Source organism: Rhinolophus hipposideros (genome assembly GCF_964194185.1).
Source record: "Rhinolophus hipposideros genome assembly, chromosome: 14".
NCBI lineage: Eukaryota > Metazoa > Chordata > Mammalia > Chiroptera > Rhinolophidae > Rhinolophus > Rhinolophus hipposideros.
In genome coordinates this window covers 11,576,801-11,602,538 of record NC_138060.1, presented here as the reverse complement: position 1 = coordinate 11,602,538, position 25,738 = coordinate 11,576,801, and the positions used below count along the sequence as shown (strand labels likewise).

At 39.1% G+C, this 25,738-nt stretch overlaps 1 protein-coding gene across 11 annotated transcripts in view; it reads right to left on the bottom strand.

The window, feature by feature from the left end:
* Nucleotides 1-25,738, bottom strand: part of CADPS (calcium dependent secretion activator) — a 459,417-nt gene that overhangs the window by 107,549 nt on the left and 326,130 nt on the right. For 4 of the 11 annotated variants that reach the window (XM_081072040.1, XM_081072048.1, XM_081072044.1 and 1 more), the window contains exons 13-18: nt 25,189-25,376; nt 9,171-9,272; nt 7,584-7,647; nt 7,048-7,171; nt 4,623-4,691; nt 3,734-3,751 (exon numbers count right to left, since the gene is read on the bottom strand). In XM_081072040.1, the coding sequence (XP_080928166.1) occupies nt 3,734-3,751; nt 4,623-4,691; nt 7,048-7,171; nt 7,584-7,647; nt 9,171-9,272; nt 25,189-25,376 (565 nt within the window). Of the gene's footprint in view, nt 1-3,733; nt 3,752-4,622; nt 4,692-7,047; nt 7,172-7,583; nt 7,648-9,170; nt 9,273-22,974; nt 23,134-25,188; nt 25,377-25,738 lie in introns of all 11 variants that reach the window. The other 7 variants (XM_081072043.1, XM_081072045.1, XM_081072050.1 and 4 more) reach the window with 4 other exon arrangements.

Sequence of the window (25,738 nt, the reverse complement as noted above, 5' to 3'; positions counted from 1 at the left end):
GAAATGCAGATTTCCAGGCTCCAGCCCAGACCTGCCCACTCAGAATCTACGTTTTAAGAAGACCCCCAGGGATTGTATGAACATTAAAGTCTGAGATGCATTGTTTTATATTCCATTTCTGAAATCACATAACATGTCTATACTATACATTTGGACTTGGAAATTTCCTCTTAAATAATAATAAAAAACAAATAATAGCAGACAATACAGGTAATGAGTGCTTACTATTTGCCAGACACTATGCTAAGAGCTTTATTTGGAATATGTGTTTTAATCTTTGCAACAACCCTTTGGAGGAAGAATCATTATTAGTCCCTTTTACAGAAAATAGAAGTGAGGCTTACAGCAGTTCAAAAACTCATTGGAGCTAGGATAGAGATTTGAATTTTTGGTGTACAAAATCCTGAGTGCTCAGCCTGGTCCTGAGGTAGTGTTTTCTTGGAGCTAAATGTGTAGGGTTCTAATGTGTGGAAAGCTGGACGTCATAGCTGCCACACTGGAAACTCAGGTTAGTTAGTCGATTGTGGGTGGGCCCATTATCCCTTGGTTGAATGGGAAGGCAGCCTGGTGGGGGTGAAGGCTCCTAAATTGTGTGCAGGACCCCAGGCTAGTGTCACTAACTAACCATCTTATTTAGAAATTGGCTGCTTTTCTCTAGGCCTTGGTTTTCCTATCTGTTAAATGAATGTTTGGGATTAGATTATTGAGAGGCCCCTGTTTGGTCTCACAGTTTTTGCCCTCCTCACTTTTTTGTAAAGTATAGATGAGGTACTAGTCTACAAAATAATTTGGGCTTGCAAATCCTGATTTATGCATCACTGAAACCAGCAGGATGAAAAGAGACGCATTCAGTCCCTTGTGTAAGACATGAAGCATGAGATGGTCCTCACTTTAGAAGGGCCTGGATGGGAATTGCCCTCACAGTCCCTTGGGTGGGTGGCTCTGCACTGTGTGTTTTAGTATTGCAAGCTTAGTTGTTTCTTCTGCTCCTTCAACTGGCCTCGGACCTGTAGGAAGTTTGACTGGAGATAGGAAAAGATATAGGACCTCAACATGACAGAATCTACTTGGAAATCCTTTGAATGAATTTCTTCTACTTGAGGTTTCTGTCAGTTTTAGGGGGAAAAGCCCTGTGCTTTGGCAATCTCAGGGAATCTCAACTGCCCTCAGGGAGACTTCACAATGGAAAGATCTGGGCAATGATCTCTCCCAGAAATGACTGTTCTGTTTTTTGATGTTTGAGTGGTCTTCCTCGATTAAAAGTTGTAGGTACTTTCGAACTTATCCATTGAATGAATGGATATTGTCCAAGTGGCTACCACATCAGCTGGAAAGGCTGCATGGTGGAAAGAGACAAAAAAACCGTGGTGTTTGAACTCAGAAAGATCTGGGTTCCAATCCTGCTTCAGAAATTCACTTCTCTTCTCCAAATCTCAGCTCCCTCATCTGAAAAAGGGGCAATAATAAAGCTTTCTCTATGAAACTAAGGGAAAGATTGAATCAGATTCTTCCTGTAATGTCCTTAGCACTGGGCCTGACCCCATAGGTTCTCTCTCTCTCTGTGTCTCTCTCTCTCCTTTTCTTTCATAGAGTAGCAGCTTTTTGCGTTTTTTGAGATGCGATAATTATACTGAACATTTAATTTCTAATAATACCACAAGATGCAAAGCATAAGCACCAAAATGCCATCTACACAGTCCCGTAGCCTCTCAAAGCACAGCCTGACTAAAGGACTACATAGTTGTTCCTTTTCCTCCCCAATTTGCACACGTAACTCCAGCTGTGCCCTGCCACCTCCATACTGTTGGTTTTGAATACCCATCCATGTATTTGTGGTTAGGTCCCTCTGAGGAAATAGACAAGGGAGAGGGAGAGTAAGAAAATGATTTAAAGTTCGAGAAAGAAGTAATTATGATTATGATTGTGATTGAGGTTTGCTCTGCCAGGAAGAGGCCTCAGACATACTAAGCTTCAAACGCATGTCTGCTTTGACCTTAACTTTTCGGTTCAGTTTTACTCTATACCTCCTTCTCAGTCCTTTCTCTCCATCATTGTCAGTACGATTTTGCCATCCTTTGCCTAAACAGCCTTTAATGGCTCTCTCTCACCTTTGGAACTGAGACCTGTGGAATTTTTCCCTGGAAAAATCTATATGCATGCAAAAGTTGGCATAGATTCCAGGGGAAGAAGCTTTGGACCAGGAGCTACAGCTTTAGCTCTGTATCAGGAAGGCATAGAAAGGGTTTGAGATGTTGCCTCCTAACCTACATTGCCATCATTAGCACCCATCGCTGACATCTTTTCATCCTGGTTTGCAACCACATTGAATTACAAAGTCGTTAAGAGTCTGGCATCTGCCTGGGCTCTCATTCTGGCTCTACCACTTATTCTTCTGGAAGTGTGTTATTTAACCTCCCTGTGCCTCAGTTTGCTTATCTCTAAAATGCGAATAATAGTAGTATGCACCTCATAAGGAGTTTTGAGAATTAAATGAGTTAATGCATATAATGCACTTCAGAGTCATACCTGGTACATAATGCACATTGAATAAGCATCAGCTGTTTTTATTAGCTATATGGTTTTATGAATTTGCACATTACTCTCTCATCTAGGATGCCTTGTCACTTTCCAATCCCAGCTACCTTTCACTGATTCTAATTCATCTTTCAAGATATAGTTCAATCTCATCACCCTTGTGAGGATTTCCATAGTTTTCTGACAATGTCTTCTTATACATAACTCTACCAATTGGTGTTGCTGCATGCTTAATTTGTAATTCACACTTATGCACCCATTTGCACATATGCTCCATAAGGTTGTTTACATATGCCCTGGTTTTTACCACTGTACCTGGCTCATGGTAGGCTCCCACTAAACACTTGTTGAATGAATGAATGAATGAATGAATACCTTCCTTTCTAGGGAGAGAAAAGCACGTGAATGGTGAACATAGGTTCGCGAGCAAATACTCATTGCCAGCTTGGGCTTGGCATGTGTTCAAAAATACTTTCTGAATTGATCTGAAATACATTCAACCTTGGTTAAATGAAATATGTATAACTTTGATTGAATGAAAACTATCTTTTGAGAATCCTTTAGACCTCACAACCAATAATCAATACTATATTAAAGTTTTAAGTTAGAGCTTTCCTCACAATGTGCTCTGAAGTTTTTGGACTAAACGAGAAGAAAATGTCCAAAGCCAGAGAACATTCTAAGAACTTTCGTCTCGTGAAACTTCCAGCAAGGGCCCCCAATCAGCCACCCTACATCCTGCCTTGTCGCATGATACATACAAAAACAACACAAACACAACTTCTCTCTGGGCTTATAGACATTCATCAAAGAACATAAACTTCTCAGGAGGGTAGAAAACAGAAAAAAGAAATGAGAACAAAAAAGGAAGATTAGTTTGGTTCAGTAACTATTTTTCACAAGCACATGAGGCCAAATCACAGGAATCCTGAAACCAAAGATGAAATGAAGTTCTGCAACAAACCAGAATTCTGTCCCTTCAAAGCTTGTGCTTCTACAGAAATCCTATTCAATAAAGGTCACCAGCTAAGGGGCATGAGGTATATTTAGACAGCACAAATTAACTCCTTAAGTATTATTGCAACTCCACATCAGTCTCAGGGAGTACATGCCTTAAGGAGCTATTAAAAAACAAAAACAAAAACTAAATATAACTCAACAGTCCTGATAGTTTATAATGCATATACAATTGGTTCACCTGCGTCCTTTTGATTCTCTATTTGAAAGAGAGAGCACAACAAGGAGAGAAGAGAGAGAGAAAAACAAGAACACATATGCAGGATTAATGAGAAAGTGGACCAAAAATGCCCCCCACTTATATGTGACACATGATACTGGAAGAAAAGTTTGCCCTTGGGTTCCCACCGCCCCAAAGTGTGGGGGCCAGCAAAAAAAGGTTCCTTCACAGAGGTGGAAAATGCTGCACAAATAGAAAATTAGTAAAATTAAGTTTAATGTGAAATCAAGCTATGAAACATACATGAATTCTCCAAGTGACAATTAAGTCATATGTTCTAGCCAAAGCTTCAAGGACAAGAACAAGTCAAAATCTCCAGAGAGAACAAGGAAAAGCTTCCCAGCTTGAGAGAGAACAGACAGGAGGCATATAAGATCTAATTTTTACAGAAAATGGACCACCTCATGTGATCTTATCCCCACAATTTAACATGTTAAACTTGGACAAGAAGGTATGATTTTGCCCCAACTGTCCTTTGCCTGATACCTAACACATTGCTCCCAGCCTCGCTGCTACCTTTTGATTGTGTACCAGTGACAAGCACTTTACAAATTGGGGTTACACACAAGCAAAGTAAAAATGCATTCAGGTCACAGACAGAGAATAACTGAAAAACTTACAGACAAATCTGAGTTTATCACAAACAAATGGCTTAATTGTCTAACCTGTTTTAGGCTGATTAAAATGTGACTTGACTTCTCACACTGGGTTTCACAGACAGAATCAACAGACAAGCCAATGCTAAAAAACTTGAAGCAAGGAGAGTGAGTTGGTTTGGATCTGGATTTTCTTGAAATAATGAAAACAGAAAGAGTGAAGACAGCATGGCGAGGAGGTGGTAGGTACTCACGAATGGTTAAATCCATCACTTGGGAGGCCAAGCAGAAGACAGGATGCTCATACATTTCTCTCTTTTTCCCTATAAAAGAGGATTTGGGCATGCAAGAGGCTTAGGTCAGAGGTAAAGAGGTTAAAGGTCATAGGTTAGAGGAAAACGTTACATTAGCTCAAAGGAAAATAGCCACAGAGTATTTTGGGATAAACACAGGATAAAAGAAAAAGGAGTTTCAAAATTGGAGATCTACTGGATTAACCATTCAGCATGCCATGAGTCACGAGAGAGATTGTGACCATGATTTTACACGTCTCTTTGGAATTGTTTGCAAGAATACAATGACCAAAAACATCATGAGTAAAGGGAAACAGAATTTCATCGATTTAAGGCTCCAAGATACTAAGGATTTCAGACTTTAGTATCTAAGGCTCTTGAGGTATTTCTTCATAAACATAGTCTCCAGCAATATTACTACAACTTCTTTCCAAAATTCTCTGGGAACTAAGCTGTTAATGCTTACAGAGGGGCTCAAATGTAAACATGGATGATTTATTTTCTGAGCGTAGGATTGGAACCTTGTAAAAGAAAGTTGTCTAGTAGTAATATCTTTAAAGCTGCAATGTCTCAGCCTATGGTGGACTATGTTCATGAAAGAAAACCTGATACATGCAGCCAGAGGATGTTGGGTTGTTTGAATTAACAATCCCAGCATGCTTTGAAATTGGTGTCACAGCCACTTTTGCAGAGGTAATGCCAAAAAGTGGCTGAGCCAATCACGAACAAGGAAGGAGAGAAGCAAAGAGAGCAGGTAGTGTGGAATGAGGTACTTCTCTGAAAAGAGTTGGAAAAAAAAGATTGGTTTCTTCAAAGAATCCCCAGACCTAAAAGTCACAGTGCAAAAGATAATTAACACAACCAAGAAGAATTGAGGCACAAAAGGAAATTACAGACCAGCTGATCTACTTTGGAAATGAATGCATTTTTACTTACAGATCTTAAAGTTTGTTTTTGGATATATTTATCTGAAAGAAGAGAGCAGAGCTTACCAAAAGATTAGTAATAGCTAGACCAAGACCTACGAGGCAGCAGCCATGGCAACCGAACATTCCTTGATCCCATCCCATCTCTGGCCTTGCCTAAAATTATTAGATACCCAGTTGACATTACCAAATACAACCAATCATTATGTCCTGGGAAGGTAAATGCTGGAACAATTACTTGCTAATATAGTCCTCTAACGATCTTCTTGTTCCTTTTTTTTGGTCACTCATTACCAAGTCAAGAGTTGATAAACATCCTTTTAGTGCCCAATTCTTAAGTGTTTCTCCCTAGATGCATAACAATGAATTCATTACCACTGGTACACAATTTGCATTGTCAGACAGACAAAATTGAGAGAGGGAGGACATGTAATGTACAAAACACTGTGAATTTAACATGATCTTAACCTAATTCTCTAAGGAAACAAGGACTTTGGCAAGTTTAGTGATGGGTTTTGGTGGTTGGTTAGGTCTTTTTTTCTTTTTTTTTTCTCCAAGTCATGTCCTGAAGGCAGACAACAGGCATTTGCTGGTTTTAGTCAGGTGTTGTGCATGTGAGAGAACATCAGATTCCAGAATGCGGACACATTGGGTTTTGCACACAGAACTTCCACATTTATACACTTACACCACTGGTCAAGTTGGGTGTGGTTTTCAAATCACCCTATAGCAGCCAACAGGGTAACAATGAAAAGTGATTAATACCTTTGCAAATGAATAGGTCCCAAAGAACCATAACTTTTCAAGTAGAGTTTACCCAAAGTGCCTTTTTTTGGGGTGATTACTTGGTCATCAGTGACTGCTTCTCTAAAACTTGAGAGGGCAGTGGTAGCAACCATACTAGGTCTAAAGTAACAAGAATGTCTAAAACAAACCAGGAGCCATCAGAGACAACTGGACACTAACCCACTATCAAATCTGAAGTGCTACCAAAGACAACGCTTTGAATGTTCATGGGGCAAAAAAGAGTTAAGCAAAATCTTGATGTTGCTTTACTCAGTTCTTGTTTTACCGCCAATGTTAACAACCGTGGACAACAAACTGCCTTGTTTTCATCTCCTTAAAGAAGGTACGAATCCTACCGAGTTCTTTCATAGTAAAACATTAACCATAGAGCAAACTTGGGGCCAACATGGACTCTCAGAAGGACCTTTAGTTATCTGTCAACATCCCGTGTTCAATATTCTTTCCCTACAAAGACTGATTCCTGAGCTCCTCTTCTTTAATTTATGTATTTGGCTCCAGCCAAGGAAACTTTCACATTTAAACTGCTTTCAAGGTTCAGCTTAACATACTCAGATGGACCACTGTTTTCTGGGGACCATCAGAAAAGAGAGAGACTTCCCCAGGGAGGCATACCAAATATTCAGTGAAACATTGGGGGCAGACGGGAGCCTTACCTTCGATTTTGGCATACTCTGATAGTCGAGAATAGTTGACTAATGCAGCCTGCTCTAGACATTTACGGATGACTGTTTTTACCTCCTCTTGTGGCACTGGGGTAACAATATCTTTCATCAAAACCTTTAGGAGAGGAAAAAAAGATTATTAAGATGGCTCAATCAAAGGTGTTCCTCATTTATATTTCTTAAAGAGTTCAAGTTTAAAATTAGTTGTGAATGCCTCCTTGCGGCTTATCAAGAGCCATTGTTAAAGAGAAAACACAGAACTGCCATGCACAGTTAGCATGGTAAAGCCCATCCATGAGTCAGAGAAGGGCTGGAAGCATATCTTCAATATATCTATCCTAACTATTTGGGAGTCTGGACATAAAATACCTAGAATTTGGGCAGTTTCCCCCACTTTTATTCTGATATTTGATGAATGGTAAATAAAACCTCACAAAATTACAAGCTAGCTGATTCAACCGCAATATTTCATTACAATTATGCTCATATCTGAATATATATAATCTGTCTTTTACTTTCATTCTTACCCTTTCCAAGAGTGAGAGAGTAGCTTTCAGAGCACCTTCAGGTCGACCAAATGGAAAGCAATACCTAAAACAGAGAAAATTCTTCTTTTTCACCCAAATTTATTACATTTTAGCATTAAATAGACTGGAATTTGATTCCTATTGCAACTCTCTCTGAGGAACTGAGAATGCTTTTTATTTTGTCATGTTGTGTTATGTTAATCTGAATTCACACCATATATGTGTATATATAACGTATATATATGTGTATGTGTGAATAATTACTAAAGAGAGACTCTGCAAGTGTCTGAAGCAGAAAAGAGTATTTAGAGTGATGACATAGGCTCTGTTTAGATTTCTATTGTGAAGGAGAACTGTTTGTTAGCTCAAATAAAACCTTATGTGCATTGTAGAAACCAGCATTAAAAAATATTAGTTGACACAGGCTACAATTCAAACATACTTACTTAAATCCTTAAATAATTTATATAGGATATAAAGGAGTGTATTTTAAGCAAATTCATTATTCTGCTAGTTGTCCTTTCTTGAGTGTAAGTTTCAGTTGTTACTGGATTTTTTTTCATTGCAGGCAATGCATCTTACATTTAGTGCAAGATCAATAAAGATTTACTCAGGATGATTTTACGGCACAGATAGAACTATGTCAGGTACCACTAGGAGTTCCATTGACTGTTTCAGGCTGTCATCAGCCCTTTGGGACACTGTCCTTTATGGTACGAAGGGACCGGCACGGGCTACCTACACTCAGACTACCCTATGTATTTCCGCCACTTGCTGGGTGAATAGCCTGGGTCGAGTTCCTTAACTTCGCTCAGCCTCAGTTTACTTTTTGTTTACATGGGGATTACAACAACTACCTTATAAAATTGTTCTGAGAATTTAAAAAAAACGAGTTAATACTTATCTAGCCTCTAACCCTGTATCTGGCACATATTAATATAAAGCATATAATAAGAAGGACCTACTTATTATGCCATTAAAAATGCTCTAATTATTTTTGAGTTACTATTTCAGGATCTCTGGTCCAGAACCATCACAGCAGCATTAGAAATGTCTAATTTGTTCCAAAGGAGAAGTGGGCTACGTGCTACAAGGCTCAAGTGTTGAACCTACTGGCTATCTTGTATGTGGGGCAGAGGCAATCTGCCAAGGCTGATCCACGTTTCTTTCTTTCTCTGAGTAGCCAGCAATTTTGTTTTGGAGGTAATGGAGAAGGTAAAGAAGGTACACTGCCTCCCTTCTCTGTTCATGTGATCTGATTCACAGTATTTTTCACTGTTTCATTTAGGAACCTCGAAAAAGCTTCAAATTCAACTTTTTAATAGATTGAAAAAAAATAAATTCATGACCAGGGTTAGCTTTCACAGGAGGCCTTTTATCCGTTGGTGGAAATAAAATGAATTTAAGATTTCAAAGTCTCCTAGCTATTGTAGTAGGACCCTGTCCTATTCGTTTGCTTTTTCCATTAAGTTATTTCTAAATAGCCAATGTGGATCTTATCGATTTACAGTTGTAGAAAATCAAGTCCTTTATTTACCCCTCTCCATTCTCACGATCCTAATAAGCCCCTCAACCCCAGATCCTTACCTAAAATGTGTAATCTGATTTTCCAGCAGAACTCGGAGTCTTTCTTTGATTTCTTCAAAACGTTCCTTTTCTTCAACAGTCACAGTTCCAATTCCATCAGGCCTGAAAGAAGGCATGTCATGAAGTGACGGGAACCTCATATGCTGACACCATCAAATCAAATCTCTAGCAGGAGGAAACTGTCCATTTTAGAAGAACAACTATAATGACAGACGCGAACTGAGATGAAGGCCTGCTTTTTAGTGCTGGCTATTAAAGGGGATGTGGTATTTGGGGGTTATCATTTGGAGACATTTGCAAAATTGTCACTCATTCATTGTGAAATGGTAAAATGTACAAACTAGTGGCTTGAAGTTTCATCTTGTAAACCTTCTCTTTGTCTCACAGCTTCTTAACATTTTGAACTAGTTGCCAACATTTTTAAAATTAGGAAAGCCTTATAATACAATTCTCTTGAAAATTTGGAACAACTGGCATTCATTGGTAAGTATAACTAACAGTTTCTTCCTTAGCTGGGCAGGCAGTGACTCATCCCACATCTCTAATTTGCATTACTTGTCTCTTACAGACACTTAGATTTGAGACCCCTGAATTTAGTTTACATACACAAACTCCTTTGAAAACCAGGTGCCTTATAAGAGTCTGTCTTTCCCAGTGTTAAATGTTCAAATGTTCTTAAGTGACTCAGTTTCTAGCTTACAATTACAGATGTTCAGATTAATTTTACTCATGTATTAACTGAAGAAACAATTACAAAACATTGTAAAAATTGCAAGACATTGATAAAAGAAATTGAAAACACACACACACAAATGGAAAGATATCCCATGTTCATAGTTTGGAAGAAGTAATATTGTTAGAAATGTCCATAATACCCAAAGCTATCTGGAGATTCAATGCAATCCCTATCAAAATTCTAATGGCATTTTTCACAGGAAAAAAACTAATCCTAAAATTTGTATGGAATCACAAAAGACCTGAATAGGCAAAACAATTCTGAGAAAGAAGAACAAAGTTGGAGGCATCACAATTCCTGATTTTAAACTTTATTACAAAGTTGATTAAATAATCATTTAATCAGTATGGTATTTGATAATGATTAAATGATTAAAACAGTATGGTATTTGCATAAAAAAGTCACATAGACCAATGGATGAGAATTGAGAGTTCAGAAATAAACTTTCATAAATATGATCAACTAATATTTGGCAAGGAAAACAATAATACTCAATGGGGAAAGGATAGTTTCTTCAATAAATGGTGTTGGGAAAATTGGATATTTATATGCAAAAGAATGAAATTGGATTCCTATGTTATACCACTCACAAAACTGAACTCGAAATGGATTAAAGACTTAAAAGTAAGACATGAAACGGCAAAAATCCTAAAAGAAAACATGGGAGAAAAGCTCTTTGATCTCGGTCTTGGCAATAATTTTTTTGGATATTACACCAAAACACAAGGAACAAAAGCAAAAATAGACAAGTGGGACTACATCAAACTGAAATGCTTCTGTATAGTAAAATGAAAAGGCAAACTATGGAATGGGAAAAATATTTGTAAACCATCTATCTGATAAAGGGTTAATATCCAAAATATAGAAAGAATCCACAAAACTCAATAGAAAAAAAACCCTAAACAATTCGATTAAAAATTGGGCAGATAATTTGAACAGATATTTTTCCAAAGAAGACGCACAAATGGCCAATGGGTACATGAAAAGATGCTTAACCTCATTAGTCATAAAGGAAATGCAAATCAAAACCACAATGAGATATCACCTCACATCTATTAGAATGGCTATTATCAAAAAGTCAAGAAACAGCAAGTGTTAGTGTGAATGTGGAGAAAAGGAAACCCTTGTGTACTGTTGGTGGGCATGTTATTTGGTACAGCCACTATGGAAAACAATATGAAGGATGCTCAAAAAATTAAAACTAGAGCTACCATATGATCTAGCAATTGCTCCTCTGGGTATACATCTGAAGGGAAGGAAACCACTATTTTGAAAATATATGTGCACCCCATATTCATTGTACCATTATTTACAATAGCCAAGATATGGAAACAATCTAAGTGTCCATTGACAGACGAATGGATAAGGGAAATATACACACACATATATATTCATATGTATGTATATATACACATATATATAATATTACATTGTGATATATACATATACATGTGTATATACAATATTACATTGTGATATATATAATATTACATATATACATATATTTAAATAACAAAGGATAAAGTAAATATGAGCTGTATACATGATGGAATATTATTCAGCCATAAAAAGAAGGAAATCCTGCACCTTGCAACAATATCAGTGGAACTTGGGGGCATTATCCTAAGTGAAATGCTAGACAGAAAGACAAATACTGTATGTTCTCACTTACACGTGGAATCTGAAAACGTTGAACTCATAGAAATAGAAAGTAGAATCAGAGATGTCAGGGCCTGAGGGGTGGGGGAAGTGAGGGTGTATTGACCAAAGGGTCCAAACTTGCAGCTGTACAATGAATAGTTCTGGAGATCTGAAGTACAGCGTGGTGACTATAATGAATAGTACTATATTATATACTTGAAAATTGTTAAAAGAGTAGTATTAAAAGTTCTCACCACACACACAAAATAGTATGTAAGGGGATGTAGGTGTTAACTAACCTTATCATAGTAATCATTTCACAATATATACGTGTATCAAATCATCCCATAAAATCATCCCATGACATAAAATTATGTATGTTATGTCAATATCTCAATAAAGCTAAAAAGAAAAAAAGAGTAAACCACATATGGTGTTTTTCAATCTTAGCAAACTATTGCTCATTTTAATAACAAGAAGGGCCCTAGCATAAATAAGTGAATTTCAGTTTAATCACAGTATTCTCATGTTTCTAACTCGCCATTAGTTTCACACACATTTTCTCTATTTGGTTTGGACTATTCAAGTTGAAAATACAAAGAGAGGCTGCATCTTTACAGCCGAAATTTATCTGTGCCAAATCAGACGGAGGATAATCTGACCCATTCAAAGACTTCAGCTTCCCACATCCGTAGTGACTTGTTTTGACGACTGACTGAGCCAGTTTGCAGATTGGTGCGTCACCATGAAACTTCTATTGGAACATTCTTCAGTTTGCAAATGTAAGTCATCTTGAGACCAAACAAATGGTCTTATTTATAGGCCTTCTCAAGAATTCAGCATAAGTTGGGAAATCCTGTATCCTAGACCGGTCTGACTATACAAAAGACTTGGCAAATGACAGCAGCGTACCTCCTGTTAGGGGTTAATTGGTCAGCTTTCCTTTGAAAATACGAAAATGCCCCAAATTCCCCTCTTCCACTTTATAAAAAACACCATTAAACATTAAAATCCTGTTCATTTCTTCACACTTCCCAGAACTTAAGGAAAGAAGGAAGGCAAATGGTAAATATCAGGTAGGCTGCTGGAAACTCTAAATGTGCCCTTGTTTTCAAATTTTCTGGAGAAATCGCAAATGTTAATTTACAAAGTTTATTAATTTTTTTTAACACAAAATGTCCATAAATGTGTAGTTAAATCTCAGAATGAATTCACTAGCTTCCACAAAACACACGTGGTAACTTCTCATGTTTCTGTTATAATCTACAACTTCTTTCAGCTGTAGCGTTTGGACTTTTACACAGAATTCAGCTTGCTAATGCGCTGAACACACGTTTATACAATTGGCATGTGCATGCACACACTTGATTTGGGAAAAAGGGAGGTGTTTTAGGCATTTTGTTTCTTAGCAGGGAATTGACCAGAGAAGAATGCTATTAAATATAATTTACAAGTCAGAGAGGAGCTTGTAGTTCCCTAGAAAAGGCATGGAAACCATTAACATGGACAGCCCTGAGGTGTCTGGGGCCATTATTAGGAGATAAACCTCTCTAAAGAAAACTATTCACTCCTTTACCCATCAAGTCTTCTACGGCAATTAGGCAATTAGAAAGCAATTTTTAGGTTTGTGTTTGACATGATAAAAACTAAACATTTAGTGTGTGCTTGGCCTTCTCAGTTAATTCTCACTACAAAGGGTGTTATTACAAACGTACAATTTGATTATGTTTTTTCCCCCCTTTGTTCTGATGACTCACATTTGTAATTATTAAAGGTATCAGCAGCTTCCACTTCCTTGGACTGCTTTCTGAACACAGTTCATCTAACTATTCACAAAGAGTAAATGACTAAAAATTATTGTTGTAGTCTTTTCCTAAATTTGCTTCTTAATTGACTATGTCAATGTGTATAGTTTTATTTTAAAATAAATGAAACTAACTTTACATCTGCAAGGCACATAGTACAGAGTTCACTAAAAAAGATCCAGGTGATTTAAAAAAAAAATCATGATTTTGACAATGAATAGAAATTTGCTTGTAATTGCCAGAATTGCTCTGAAATGGTACCGGTAACAAAGAATGCTATTTTACAAAATGAGGAAGAGGCATGCAGGAATAATACAATTTGTCAAAGATTACAGGTTACAACTATATCAGTTAAAAATAAAAAATGTAATTTTTATTTCACATAATTATTAACATTTTTGAAAATTTTGTCAAACATCAATTCATTTTCCATGGACCCCTAGAATTTACCAGTATTAACTGTACAGGTTTCGACGGATTTCAACAGAGCTACTAACTGAAAAATCCTGGTTCAATATTTTGGGGAGCACTGTTCTCACAGAAGCCATAAAATACTTTTTCTAGAGTGCTGGTTCTCCTACTTAAGCGGAGCTCAGAATTACCTGTAGGGCTTGCCATGACCCCGACTGCCTGGACCCACCCCCCAGAGTTTCTGATTCTTTAGATCTGAGATGGGTTCTGAGAATTCACGTTTCTAACAAGTTCTGTGGTGCTGCTGGTTTGGAAACCACACTTTGAGAACGTCTGCCCTAGACCAAGAGAGTATTTCGTGGCTGAAAGGGTATGTGTGATTCAGGTTCCCAATTTCCCTTGGATTGGAGTAAATTTGGAACCAGAGATCTTCTCCAAGTACATGGTCCACTTGCAAAGCTAGCACTCCCTTCCAAAAGTGGCATTTGCACGGTTTCCAAGGTGCCATTCCAAGCAGTGCCAGTTGCAAAATAAATAGAAAAACTGTATGGGTGTCTCTCAGAAGACATGCTTTTGTATTTTTTTTTCCTCTGGAAACATTTGGGGGTGATTCTATAATTGCCATAAAACTGGCTTTGCATCTTGTTCCTTTCTCATTACTTTTAACACTTAAGGAGTCAAAAAGAATGAGAGAAGAGGAGGGATGAAGTTGGATTTTAACTCCTAGCTGGTAAATACCAGGCTGAGATGTGTCTTTAATCAGAACACAAGTCTAGGCGCTGGGATACCCCCACCCTCTCATGTCCTGACTGGTGTATTTTCTGTTTTCTTGATTTTTGGTTTCTTACCATCCATCTCCACTTCCTAGAAGCACCTGAATTGTTTCTGGAGAATGATCGTGGCCACATTGTGGGTAACCTTGGGGGAAGGGAATTGAGGTGCCTACTCTCCCACTGTTAAGGCTGATGGCCTTTGTCCAGGCCAGTTCCTACCTTTCATGGTCACTATACACTGTACTATGACCCAGGCTCAGCCAACTGGACACTCTTTTCTGGAATGTTTACATCGAGTAAATGATGTAAGGATAGAAGAGGTGGAATCTGCATGTCCCAGCAGCTGGGCCCTGACCAAGCTCTCCTCATAGGTCAGTAGTTCTTAAGCTTTGCTTATACTTTTCAGAACCATCTGAGAGCTGTCAGAGGTCTCATCCTCAGGCTCTGATTAATTAGTCCACAGCGGGACCTAGACGTCGTCAGGTTTCAAGTTCTCCGGGTTACTCTAACGAGCAGTTAAGGGTTGAGAACCACTGCTTTGGTCCCGTTTCCTACTTTTCGGTAGCTGCCTTGATTCCAGTTTTCCCCTCTCCTTCCCTGCGGCTCCCTGAATCATCCCAATAAACTCCCTTTTGCTTAGATGATCCAGAGTTAGTTTTTGTTACTACTGAACTGATGTAAGTTCACAAAGCACATATCCTCTTCTTTCCCCTGCTCTCCCGAATTTAGTAAAGCATTGACGCCTTTGAACCTAGGTTTAGAAACAGAGAGAGAGAGAGAGAGAGAGAGAGAGAGAGAGAGAGAGAGAGAGAGAGAGAGAGAGAGAGAGAGAATAAGGAAATATGGTCCCTGGCCTCCGGTTTCACCTAACAGCACACTAGCTAACAACTCTCTTTTTGTATATCATGATACCGCAAACTTGAGACAATATGCCGGTCAAGTGCAATCACTTTTGGATCCCTGTCGAAGACTGGAAGCTCTCCCACCTGCAGGCCATCACTGGAGTCAGAAGTGGGTCTCTCTGGCCACAAAAGACTATATTGCATCTGACACAGCAGGCATCTCTGGAATCTACCTTTCAAGTTTTCGGCAAACAATTTTCTCACTGTCCTTCACAAAGTTGACATTTTCAGCAGCATGATAGGAAAGATGTCATGTCAGTTGTTCTTCAAGTTATTGTCACAGTGGTTAGCACCAGTTCTGTCATCTTCACTCTCCTCACAGTTTCCCATCTTGAGGCGTGTCACAAATAATAATATATCTGGAGTTGTGTTTTTATTATTTTTTTTTGTCAGGTTGAAAATACCAGAAACCAGCTACCATCCTTTAAGTTACTAGTTAGACAAATTGTTCTCCCTTTTTCCAAGTGCTTCTGAGCTACAGCTTATTAATTAATATCTACTGTAGGATTAATCCAATATGATTAAGCACTAGGCTTTTAATGTGAAATATTTTATTTTGCTATTTGAAGTTAAGTATGAACAATCTAGTGAAAAAAATCAAGCTGCAATGTGTCTTGTAAAAGCAAAAGTGAATTTATCTCTTTGGGGTCATTAAACTGTCCCTACACACCCAGGTAAGCACACAGATTCCCAGCTTTTAATTATCCTGTTAGCACAGTTCTCCACATTATGTTGAAAGCTGGGCCACAAAGCCCTCGTTTGGAAGGTCAGATATCTTTTCAGGAAGGTCAGGTTACTAAATTAATACAAAGCCTACAATGGTTGATAGGTTCCAATACTGCATCTAGTTGTAATCGGGTGCAGAATCCAGGTGTAAAAAGAAATGATTCAACAAAGAGGCCAGTATGTGTGGTCCACCTCTCCACATGCAGCCAGCTTTCAGCTCCAATCACTACCAACAAGGGGTAAAACTCCAGCTGAAGTGGGAATATACTTTCTCTCCAAATGCAAATGTCCACATATGCCGGTGCAGGCACTGTAAACATGATATATTCTCTCTCTCCAAATGGATGCATGCCTGCAGACCGCATTATGGATCCATGAAAATGTCCTTAAACAAGCATGATAACTGAATCCTATTTGCTACTAAGTTGTTCCAGCCCAGAAACATGAGAGCTTAAAGGGCCAGAGTAGGACGGAATATCTCAGTAATGTACCTTGCAATGCTCCCTAAATAGAACATTAAGACCAAACACACTCTGGCAACCTCTCTTATTTTAACTGACTTCTCCTAGCAATTCCTTACCCCTACAACTTTGAGAATGATACCTTTGAATTTAACCCTGGCATGGAATATTTTCCTTTGTCTGTTTCGAGTGGTTAATAACTACAAATTGAAGACAACACCAACACTTTATAGTTTTAAAAGAGACATCTGTGCTTGCTCATCTGGATGGTTTGTAGAATCTCGGGGTTAGTTATAAATTGTAATTAGGACTCTCACATCCCATGGTCACTGCTTCATTAGGAAAGCCCAGCCTTACCCTTTTCTTCTCCTTTCCCTCCAGCCCATGCCCTTTCTAATTATGCTCTGATGCCCTTGGGCTCAGACACGCTGCTAAAACAAATATATCAAAGTGTTTGTATCACAAAGGGTAGGGCAGGAAGCAGCAACAAGCAGTTTCTACACTATGACAAATGTGCATTGAAGCTTCTTGAGGTTGACTATCAGTCCATTTGAAAAAGAGGCCTGGAGATGGCAAAAATATACCAGTAAGGTCTTTTCTGACTCATTTACTGTTTTCATAAACTTGTAGCTATAACCCAATGATATCAGAAGGTGTCTATTACAAATATGGGAAGGATCGAGAAATCTCTTCCTACTGAACAATCTTAAAGAATATGGGTGCTATTGTCACTATGTGGACATTAGTCAAAGTGGCTCAGGCTAGGTCCAGGTATTGAATGAAGCAAGAACGCAAGAGAAGATTAGAAAGCATGTATTTCTTTCCCCCAGAGAAGGACCAATTTCTAAAATAGCTACTACATAGATTTTTCTCTTTGAGGATTAAGAGGAGAAGACATGGGCTTCTTTATTTCTAGACAAACATAGACAATTAAGCTTTAGATTCTACCCTGAGCACCTGTGTCTGACTTTTAAATGGTCAGACCAGTTATATGTGTGGCTTTTTGTTATCACATCCACCCTGAAAAGGGTGTGACATCTGAAAATATGTTTTTCACCAGTGAATTCAATGACTAGATGAGGATACACTGTTGGAATTTTAGAAGGGAAATGCATATTAATTGATGATTTGTTATGGGCCATAAATAATTCAGCACATTTCATAATATTTTATGCCTGAGTTGGTAACTCTCCTGTTCTCATGGGGCAAATTTCCTCCTGGAAGAGTCACATGAAAAGTTAGCATACAAACTCTAAAGAGGATTTCTCCTTAGGAATTCAGACATTTATTTGAAATGTTTTGATTTCCCCCCCACGTCTCTCTTAAGAGTGTTTCCCATTAGGTGAAGATGGTTCTTTAGAAGTTAGAGAGTATGACTTAGCTATATGCAAGGCCAGCACCTGCTCAGAGCTGGAAGGCCAGTCAGCCACAGCCACGTGCTCCTGCCCACAAGTGCAATAATGTCCTGTGTCCATGTGTAACATGCGGCCAAGAATGTGGGGGTCACTGTCACCTCCCACCCACACCTGCCTGCTACTAAAGTAAAGTATTCAGAGGTTGGTAAAACATAGCTGTTCCTGCGACAGTCTTTTCTCTCTCTTTTGGAGAGGGAGAGTTAAAAAGCCCCAGACACAATGTCATAACAAGTGTATGTGTGTGTGACAGAGGAAGAGGGAGAGAGGGAGGGGAGGAAGACAAGAAGGAGGGAAATGAGAGAGGGAGAGAAGGGGAGGAAGATGAGATTGGAGTGAAAGGAAAAACATGTGATTGTGCAAAAACTACTCATTTACTTCCAGGTAGGTACTTGCAAAAAAAAAAAAAAAAAACAGTAAAAGAAACCATTATGCGACATGGATTAGGAGTGAGGGACCAACACTGGAGGCCAGAACACAGTCAATAAGACAACAGCTGTGGTCCAGAGGAGAGAAGACAGTGACCTGAATTCTGGCATGGTACTGAAGAGAGGGAGAAGTGGATAGGCTTGGAGATACTTAATGTAATAGATGGGGCATAGTAATTGAATCCTTGTGATGCGCTGAGTGAGAAGGAGAAAGGACAGCTCCTGAGGGTATGTATTGGGCAACTGGGTAGATGGAACCACTTACTGATTTAGGGACCCTGGTGGAGTAACAGAGGAGAAAAGGGAGTTCCATCTGAATGTTCTGTTACTCACATCTAACCCACAGGGAGCACATAGTTTCTGCACACAAGCAGCACCTTGGCTCCAAATACATCTCCCAAAAGAATCCTTGGACACATTTTCAGAGATTTTTAGGGCTCCTGCCCTCTTACATCTGCTTGCAGACTCATTAATCTATGTAGCTTACTTTGGATTGGGGCGGTTGGCATTATGGATTTGCTAATTGCTGATACAATGTACTTTCTAGGCAGGCCATATGTGAAGAGCAGCACTGGCATTCAAGAAATGTTAAATAATAATGTAAATGAGAAAAATTTCCCATCCCAATAATAAAGGGATCCAAGGAACATTGACGCAACTTGCAATCATCGGAGCTGTTTGATCGCCTTGTCACTGTGGGACAGTGACCAAAGTGATGCTAATCTAAATGTCATCTAGAAAGAATACGAAAAATATTATGGTGAAAATTAAGTACTGCAACCTTAGGAGCTGATTTAAAAATCAGAAGATGTAGCGATTTACATCTGTGGGTTTTATGATCGCCAAGTGCAACCAGCTGAATGTACATTTTCCTTTTCTTTCTCTGAGAACATGGGTTCACTTTTAAAGAGCTGGCCCAAACGAAAGTTCTTTCAGTTAGTGGTTCTTAAACGTTGCTACCTATAGAAATCACTTGAAGAGATTTTAAAAGCATGATGCTTAGGCCATATCCCAAATGAATCAAGTCAGAACCTCTGCAGGTGGGGCTCAGGCCATTCTAGGCTCCTTACATGATTCCAATGTGCAGCCGAGTTTGACGACCAAGGCCTAACTCAGTGGGATCTGAAGACCAAATGCCTTGAAACTATCTGGGAGGAACTGAGGGAGTTTGAGGTTCAAAGAAGTTCAGTCACTTACTCCATAACAAATAAGTGTGTGAGCTTAATTCACACATAGACATTCCGATTTTGCAGCCTGCATTAGTAACCTCTCTGCCTTGCTGCCTGCCCAGCGTTAGCTCGTGTGTGGTGTGAGATGCCAAATTCGGCCATTTGGTATGAGTTTTAACATTTCCGGGAGAGATATAGCAATCATATGAATTAATCAAAGAGTCTTCCATTTTTGTCCTAAATATGTCCCAAATCAATTTGGCCCTCTTGGTAACTTTGGCCTTGTGGAGAAAGCCAGAATATATAATATACAATATATATGTATTTTAGACCACCCAAAGGGAGCATCTCCTTTGAATGCTGTCAACGGCCTTTGGTGTTGGCAAAACCATTTTCCTAACCTCTTTTACCAGGATGATCACTGTTTGTATGTAGAGATGTTATCTATTCTTTGACCCAGATGAAGAAGGAATTCATGAGTCATGGACACAAACTGCCCTTTAACTGAATTTAACTGAACAATAGAGCCCATTCCTATTGTTATGTTACAACCAGCTTCAGATTAGGTAACAAGTCACTTTTCACTTAATTATTAACGTTTTACCTATTAACACTAACTCAGCAGCCCCAAAGGTGGAGGCAGAGCCCTACCCTGCTGCAGCTGGAAATCATTAATGAGTGCTCAGGTGCTCATGACCCAGTTTCTCTCACCTTCTCTGGAAATCTGTGTCATATCTCTGTGAAAAACTATGCCTTTGTGAATCGTAAACATCTAATTTAAAGGAGACACTTCCTGTCAATCAGGAAGATATTTGCTTTCTATAATTCCAATCACTGGAAAATGTGGAACCGTCCATATGTTTGTCATCTTTTACAATAGTAATTCTCAACTGGGGGTGATCTTTTCCCCTAGGAGACACTTGGCAATGTCTGGAGACATTTTTGATTGTTACGCTACAGAGGGGTGGTGCTACTGTCATTGAGTGGGTAGAGGCCAGCGATGTTTCTAAATATCCACCAATGAACAGGACATCCCCCTGCAAACAAAGTCCCCAAAACAAATTCTGAAGTGGTGGGCTGAAATTTCTCCTTTTTACTTGGCGTTTTTGTTTCTTTCACACAGATGTGTTCTATGTCTAAAGGTTTACCAGTTGCCACCATTGATTTTCAACTTGTGCGGTGGTTCTTACACTCTAGTGTGCATATAAATCACATGGGGAGTTTGTTAAAATGGAAAGTACTAGGTCCCATCCTCATATAATTTGATTCAGCAAGTCATATGGAGCCGGGCATCTGTGTCAGGTGAAGGCAATAACAATACGTATAGGGATGTAACAAGGATAAAATGAGATCATATACATAAACAGCAGTTCTCACAGTGCCTGGCATATAGCAAGTACTTATTAAGAGGCAGCAATTGTCCTTATTTTAATTAAACTTTACTTAGGAAATCTGACAATGTACTATTTCATTTGCTATTATAATCTATAGATTATAATTTTAGAGGTTGATGAAATATTACAGATGTTATGATTGTATGTGCTTATTTTGCAGATGAGAAAACTGAGGCACAGAAATGAGATATAATAATCCTACATTTGTACAAAGCAGGCTCGAATACTCAGACCTTTAGAATCTATGTACAGTGCTGATACAGTGCAAAGAGGAAGAATTTTGGACTCAGAATATTTAGGTTTGCCACTTAAATTTACAGACATTCAGTGTAATCATCTGCAAAATGGATGTAAAAATAGCTGACTTGAAAACATTATAGCAAATGCGATAGACTATATGAAAGCACTTTGTAAACCGCAGAATGCTACACAACTGATACTTAATATTATGACTTACTTTTCATTAAAAAATGCATGCAAACATAGACCCTCGAACACACATAAGCCTCTCAAAGTACCATTCAAGGTCCTTTTGGATAGTTTTTCATGGCACAGGATCCATCAAGTGCGGCCATTTACTCTGTTCTGCTTCAACACCGATCACTCCAAAAGCAGCACCTTGGACAGCAGCCAGAGAAGCTTCCTCAGGCACCCCACAACATTCTCAAGCCCCTTTCTTACTGGCTGCAAGCTATTGCTGCCTTGCATTCAGACCCTCATTGGGAAACACAAACAGAAACTCCACATCACCTCCATCCTTACAACCGGCAAGTTCAGAAGACAGGTGTCTACGTGGAATCAGGGCTCTATTGGACCTGCATACACTGATTGTCACATTCTCTAGGAAGTGAAAGTTAGCATTGTCATTCAGTCTGCCTACATGTGAAATCTCTCTCTCTCTCTCTCTCTCTCTCTCTCTCTCTCTCTCTATATATATATATATATATATATATATATATATATATATATATATATATATATATATTTCAGGATTTAGAGATATTCCAGTGAATATATTCATACTGAAGCATAAAGCAAACCTACTTGTGAACTTTGTGTAGCTTGGCAATGCCAGCCCTGGTCCTAACACCAGTTTCAAAACTGCAACATCCTAACTTTAAAATATCATTGCTAATTTAGGGTGGGAAAGGTGAAGAAGGACATAAGGATAACACTAGAAATAATTGTAAATCTAGTTTATTAGGGAAAAAAGCCACCAATTTGCCATTTCATCAACTCACAAAGAGCGTATCTCTAAAGGCCAGAGGAAAGAGGAGAGGATAAACATAATTTTGGAACTTAAAAGTGCCTTCAAGGGACCTCATTACATAAGTGATTCCAGTAAGAGCTATTAATTTAGTGATAGGCTTTATTTTGTGTCTTTGTTATAAAGCATCATTTGAAAATAAATTCATTGCATGAGATAACTGTGGAACTGAGGGAGTTTTGCTGAAAATGATGGAGCTACTATAAATGTATGGACCATCTTATGTGAACACATTTTATTTGCTCCTTGAACATAATTACAAAAGTACAAAGCACGGGTTGCTTATTATTCATGACTTGGTAAGGTACCAGACCCCTGACTAGATGCCACTGAAAAGCAATCTGACTCATGATTCAGTTTATAATATATAATATAATAGATTATATTATAATATAATATAAATCTGTTTATCATATATTGTTCAATTAGTTTTTTCAATAAGAACGTGTTTTAAGAGTCACTAAACACCCGACTCAAATTCAGTCCTAATACGTGGTATTTTTATCCATTGCCAGGATATTTTAAAAGTGCACTTTTGTATGGGCTTAACAGAACAGAGATTTCAGGAGCGCACAAAGCTTGCTGTTACCTAAGGTGGAGGTTGTGGCACAGATGGGGACAGGGGGAGGTCACAGTCACAGATTACAGAACACAAGCCAATACACACATAACTTCTTACCTTTTGGGCTCTAGACTTGCCTGCGTTTTGAAATCTTTCCTTTTTTTAGATTCCTTTTTGGTGTCTCTTTTAGCCTGTGGTTCAGATGGGGAGGGACTTTTGCGCCCGTCAGGGTCTATATTTGGTGGCAGCCCACTAAAGTACACATGCATTTGTTGACTTTGGAGAGGGGGTGGTCACATAGGGCATGCAGAGAGTGTGGCCAGCCACAGGATAATCAAGAGCACACGTACATGCACAAACAAAAGAAAGAAAAAGAAGGATGCGTCAAACAGCAAGAGCAAATGCATTCAAACTAAAATAATAAGCAAAAAAAAAAAAAGATGCAAACTTGCATAAGGAAAATCAGAATTGAAAAGAAAATAAGAAATCCAAAACTGTTTCCATGACAAGATGTACAAACCTAACTGTGAATCAAGTGGCAGTCTTACAATATGAAATCCAGACAATGTGTATCATAATTCATGATGATGTTTACCAGGGAGTTTACAAAAACACTTCATTATTTTATAACACTTTCTTATTCAGTAACATATGTAGAATACAGTGTGACAACCCAGAGAATATAATGCAACTTCTCTCTCTCTTTAAAGAATTCAGTCCAAGAGGCTGTAACAGATAGTCATCAAAGTGTACATATTTATAAAAAGCAGAATTATGCCCAGTTACTTCCCAGGTATCAGAATTTTCATGAATATCTTTTGTGCAAATAAAAGGTCATGTACTGGGCTCGTGAACCTGATAATAATGGGAGTTGATGAAAACCTTGTTGCCTGTTAAATATTCAAACCCACAATGCTATTGTTATCTAGCTCTACATGTTAAAGTTGCATTTCATAAAATCTACCACCACTACAGAGAGGAAAAGCACAGAACAAATCCCACAGATATTTCAGAGCTGTATAGCTTGCAAAGATGAAAATGACTGACACAGCTCTGATTTCAAATCAATGCAGTCAATTCTGGATTTTCCCACATGTGAATTTCCCCAGCACAGCAACTTTTTCCTCCCAGGTTGTTTCTGAGGCCAACTAGATTTCCCGGGGTGTGCCTTCCCTGGGTGCTCTGGGGTAACGTCGGTTTGCCTTTACAGTAATGTGAGGCTACCTACATTGGGATAGTAAACTGGCTGTGGCAGTATTGAAATTTATTCCAATAAATTTCTTTCAAAAAACTTTCAAAAAAAGTGTCTTCAGAGCCAAATGGTAATGTTCTTAAATTATTTGCTGCTTTGCATTATTCAGAACTTGGATCTTTTCCTCCAGGAGCTGGGCAACGTCTAAAGGAAGAGAGTCCTTAGTGCAGCATTAGAACTAATGTTCTGGGCTTGTCTATAAAACCTATAAACTGGGGGAGTTGATTACATTTAATCTCGGAAGTTCTTCCCAGCTCTATGGTTAAATCAAATGCTTTGTGATTATCTTGGCCTTTTAGCTTCACCTGGCTTGTTTCAGCTCTGGAGATGGACTTGGCTCCCCCTAGCAGGGCATGTGTCCCTGCCGCTCCTTTTGTCTGGAACCACTCAACGCCTACACTTGCCTCCGTTCTCAGCCCAGGTACCACTTCCTCAGAGAGGCCTGACTGCCATCCTGCCACACCATCTGAGTTGTGTTCCTTTATTACACGCTATCATGGAGTTTTGTCTTTTCCTCAAAGCACCAATCTCTTTGTATCCCTGCCTTTGTTTGGTGTCTAGCTTTTGTTCACCACATATGCTGAGTGTCCACCAGAGTGCCGGACACTCAGTTGGTAACAGCGATGGAACAAATGGTAATAACAACAAAGGCAAACATTTATTAAGCTCTTGCCATGTTCCTGGCATTGTGCTGAGCCCTTTGCATTCATTTGCATCCTCTCAATAGCCCCATGAGGACACTATCATCGCTGTTTACAGCTGAGAAAACTGTGGCACCAAAGGTTGCATTACCATCCAAGGTTATTGCTAGCAAATGGAGAAGCCGTGATTGGAACCTAGATTTCTCTAATTTCAGAGACCCCTCTCAAAGTCCCATTTGCCATTTTCTTTAAGTCTCTTGAAAGGAGAAGAAACTAAGTTAGATCTTTGTGTTCTTTGTGTGTGTGTGGCTGGTGTGTGCGCGTGTGCACACGTGTGTGTGTGTGTGTGTGTGTGTGTGCACGCGCGTACCGAGGGATTGGGGATGCAGGGAAAGTTAGAGATGATGAGACTGGCAGGACCTCCGGACAGGTGCTTACCTGTTCCCGTGGACGTGGGACGCACAAAAGGCAAAGCTGTAATGAAGGAGGGTGGGGTCGATCATGGCGCCATTTTCTGCCCGTTCCAGCAAGTCTCTGAGGTAGCAGAGATGTCGGTGACAGCCTCGGACTCCGTTTCGTGCGCAGTACTCATCTAGTACAAACACCTGGCCAGGACTGAACCAGCCCTGTTTGGGGAATAAAGGAGAGACTTTCTTTTAAATATAGGTTGGTGGTTTCGGGAGGGCTGCTAGAGTTGGGGGTGACTGGAGAAAGGGGGTTAAAAAGTAGCCAGAGTTAACACTTGCTGACTGCTTGTTAATTGACAGCCACTGTGGTAACACACACCAGGTCCAACCCTCACAACAGCCCTATGGGGTGGGTACTGCTATCCTTGCTCGATGGATGAAAAAATTAAGCTCAGGGAAGACATGGAATTTCCCTAGTATCCTAGAGCTACTATGTGGTAGAGTCTGGATTAGCAGACAGAATGATTCCAGGAGGAGTTTCCCCCACTATTCTAATACTTAACTGTATACCTTAAAAAAGT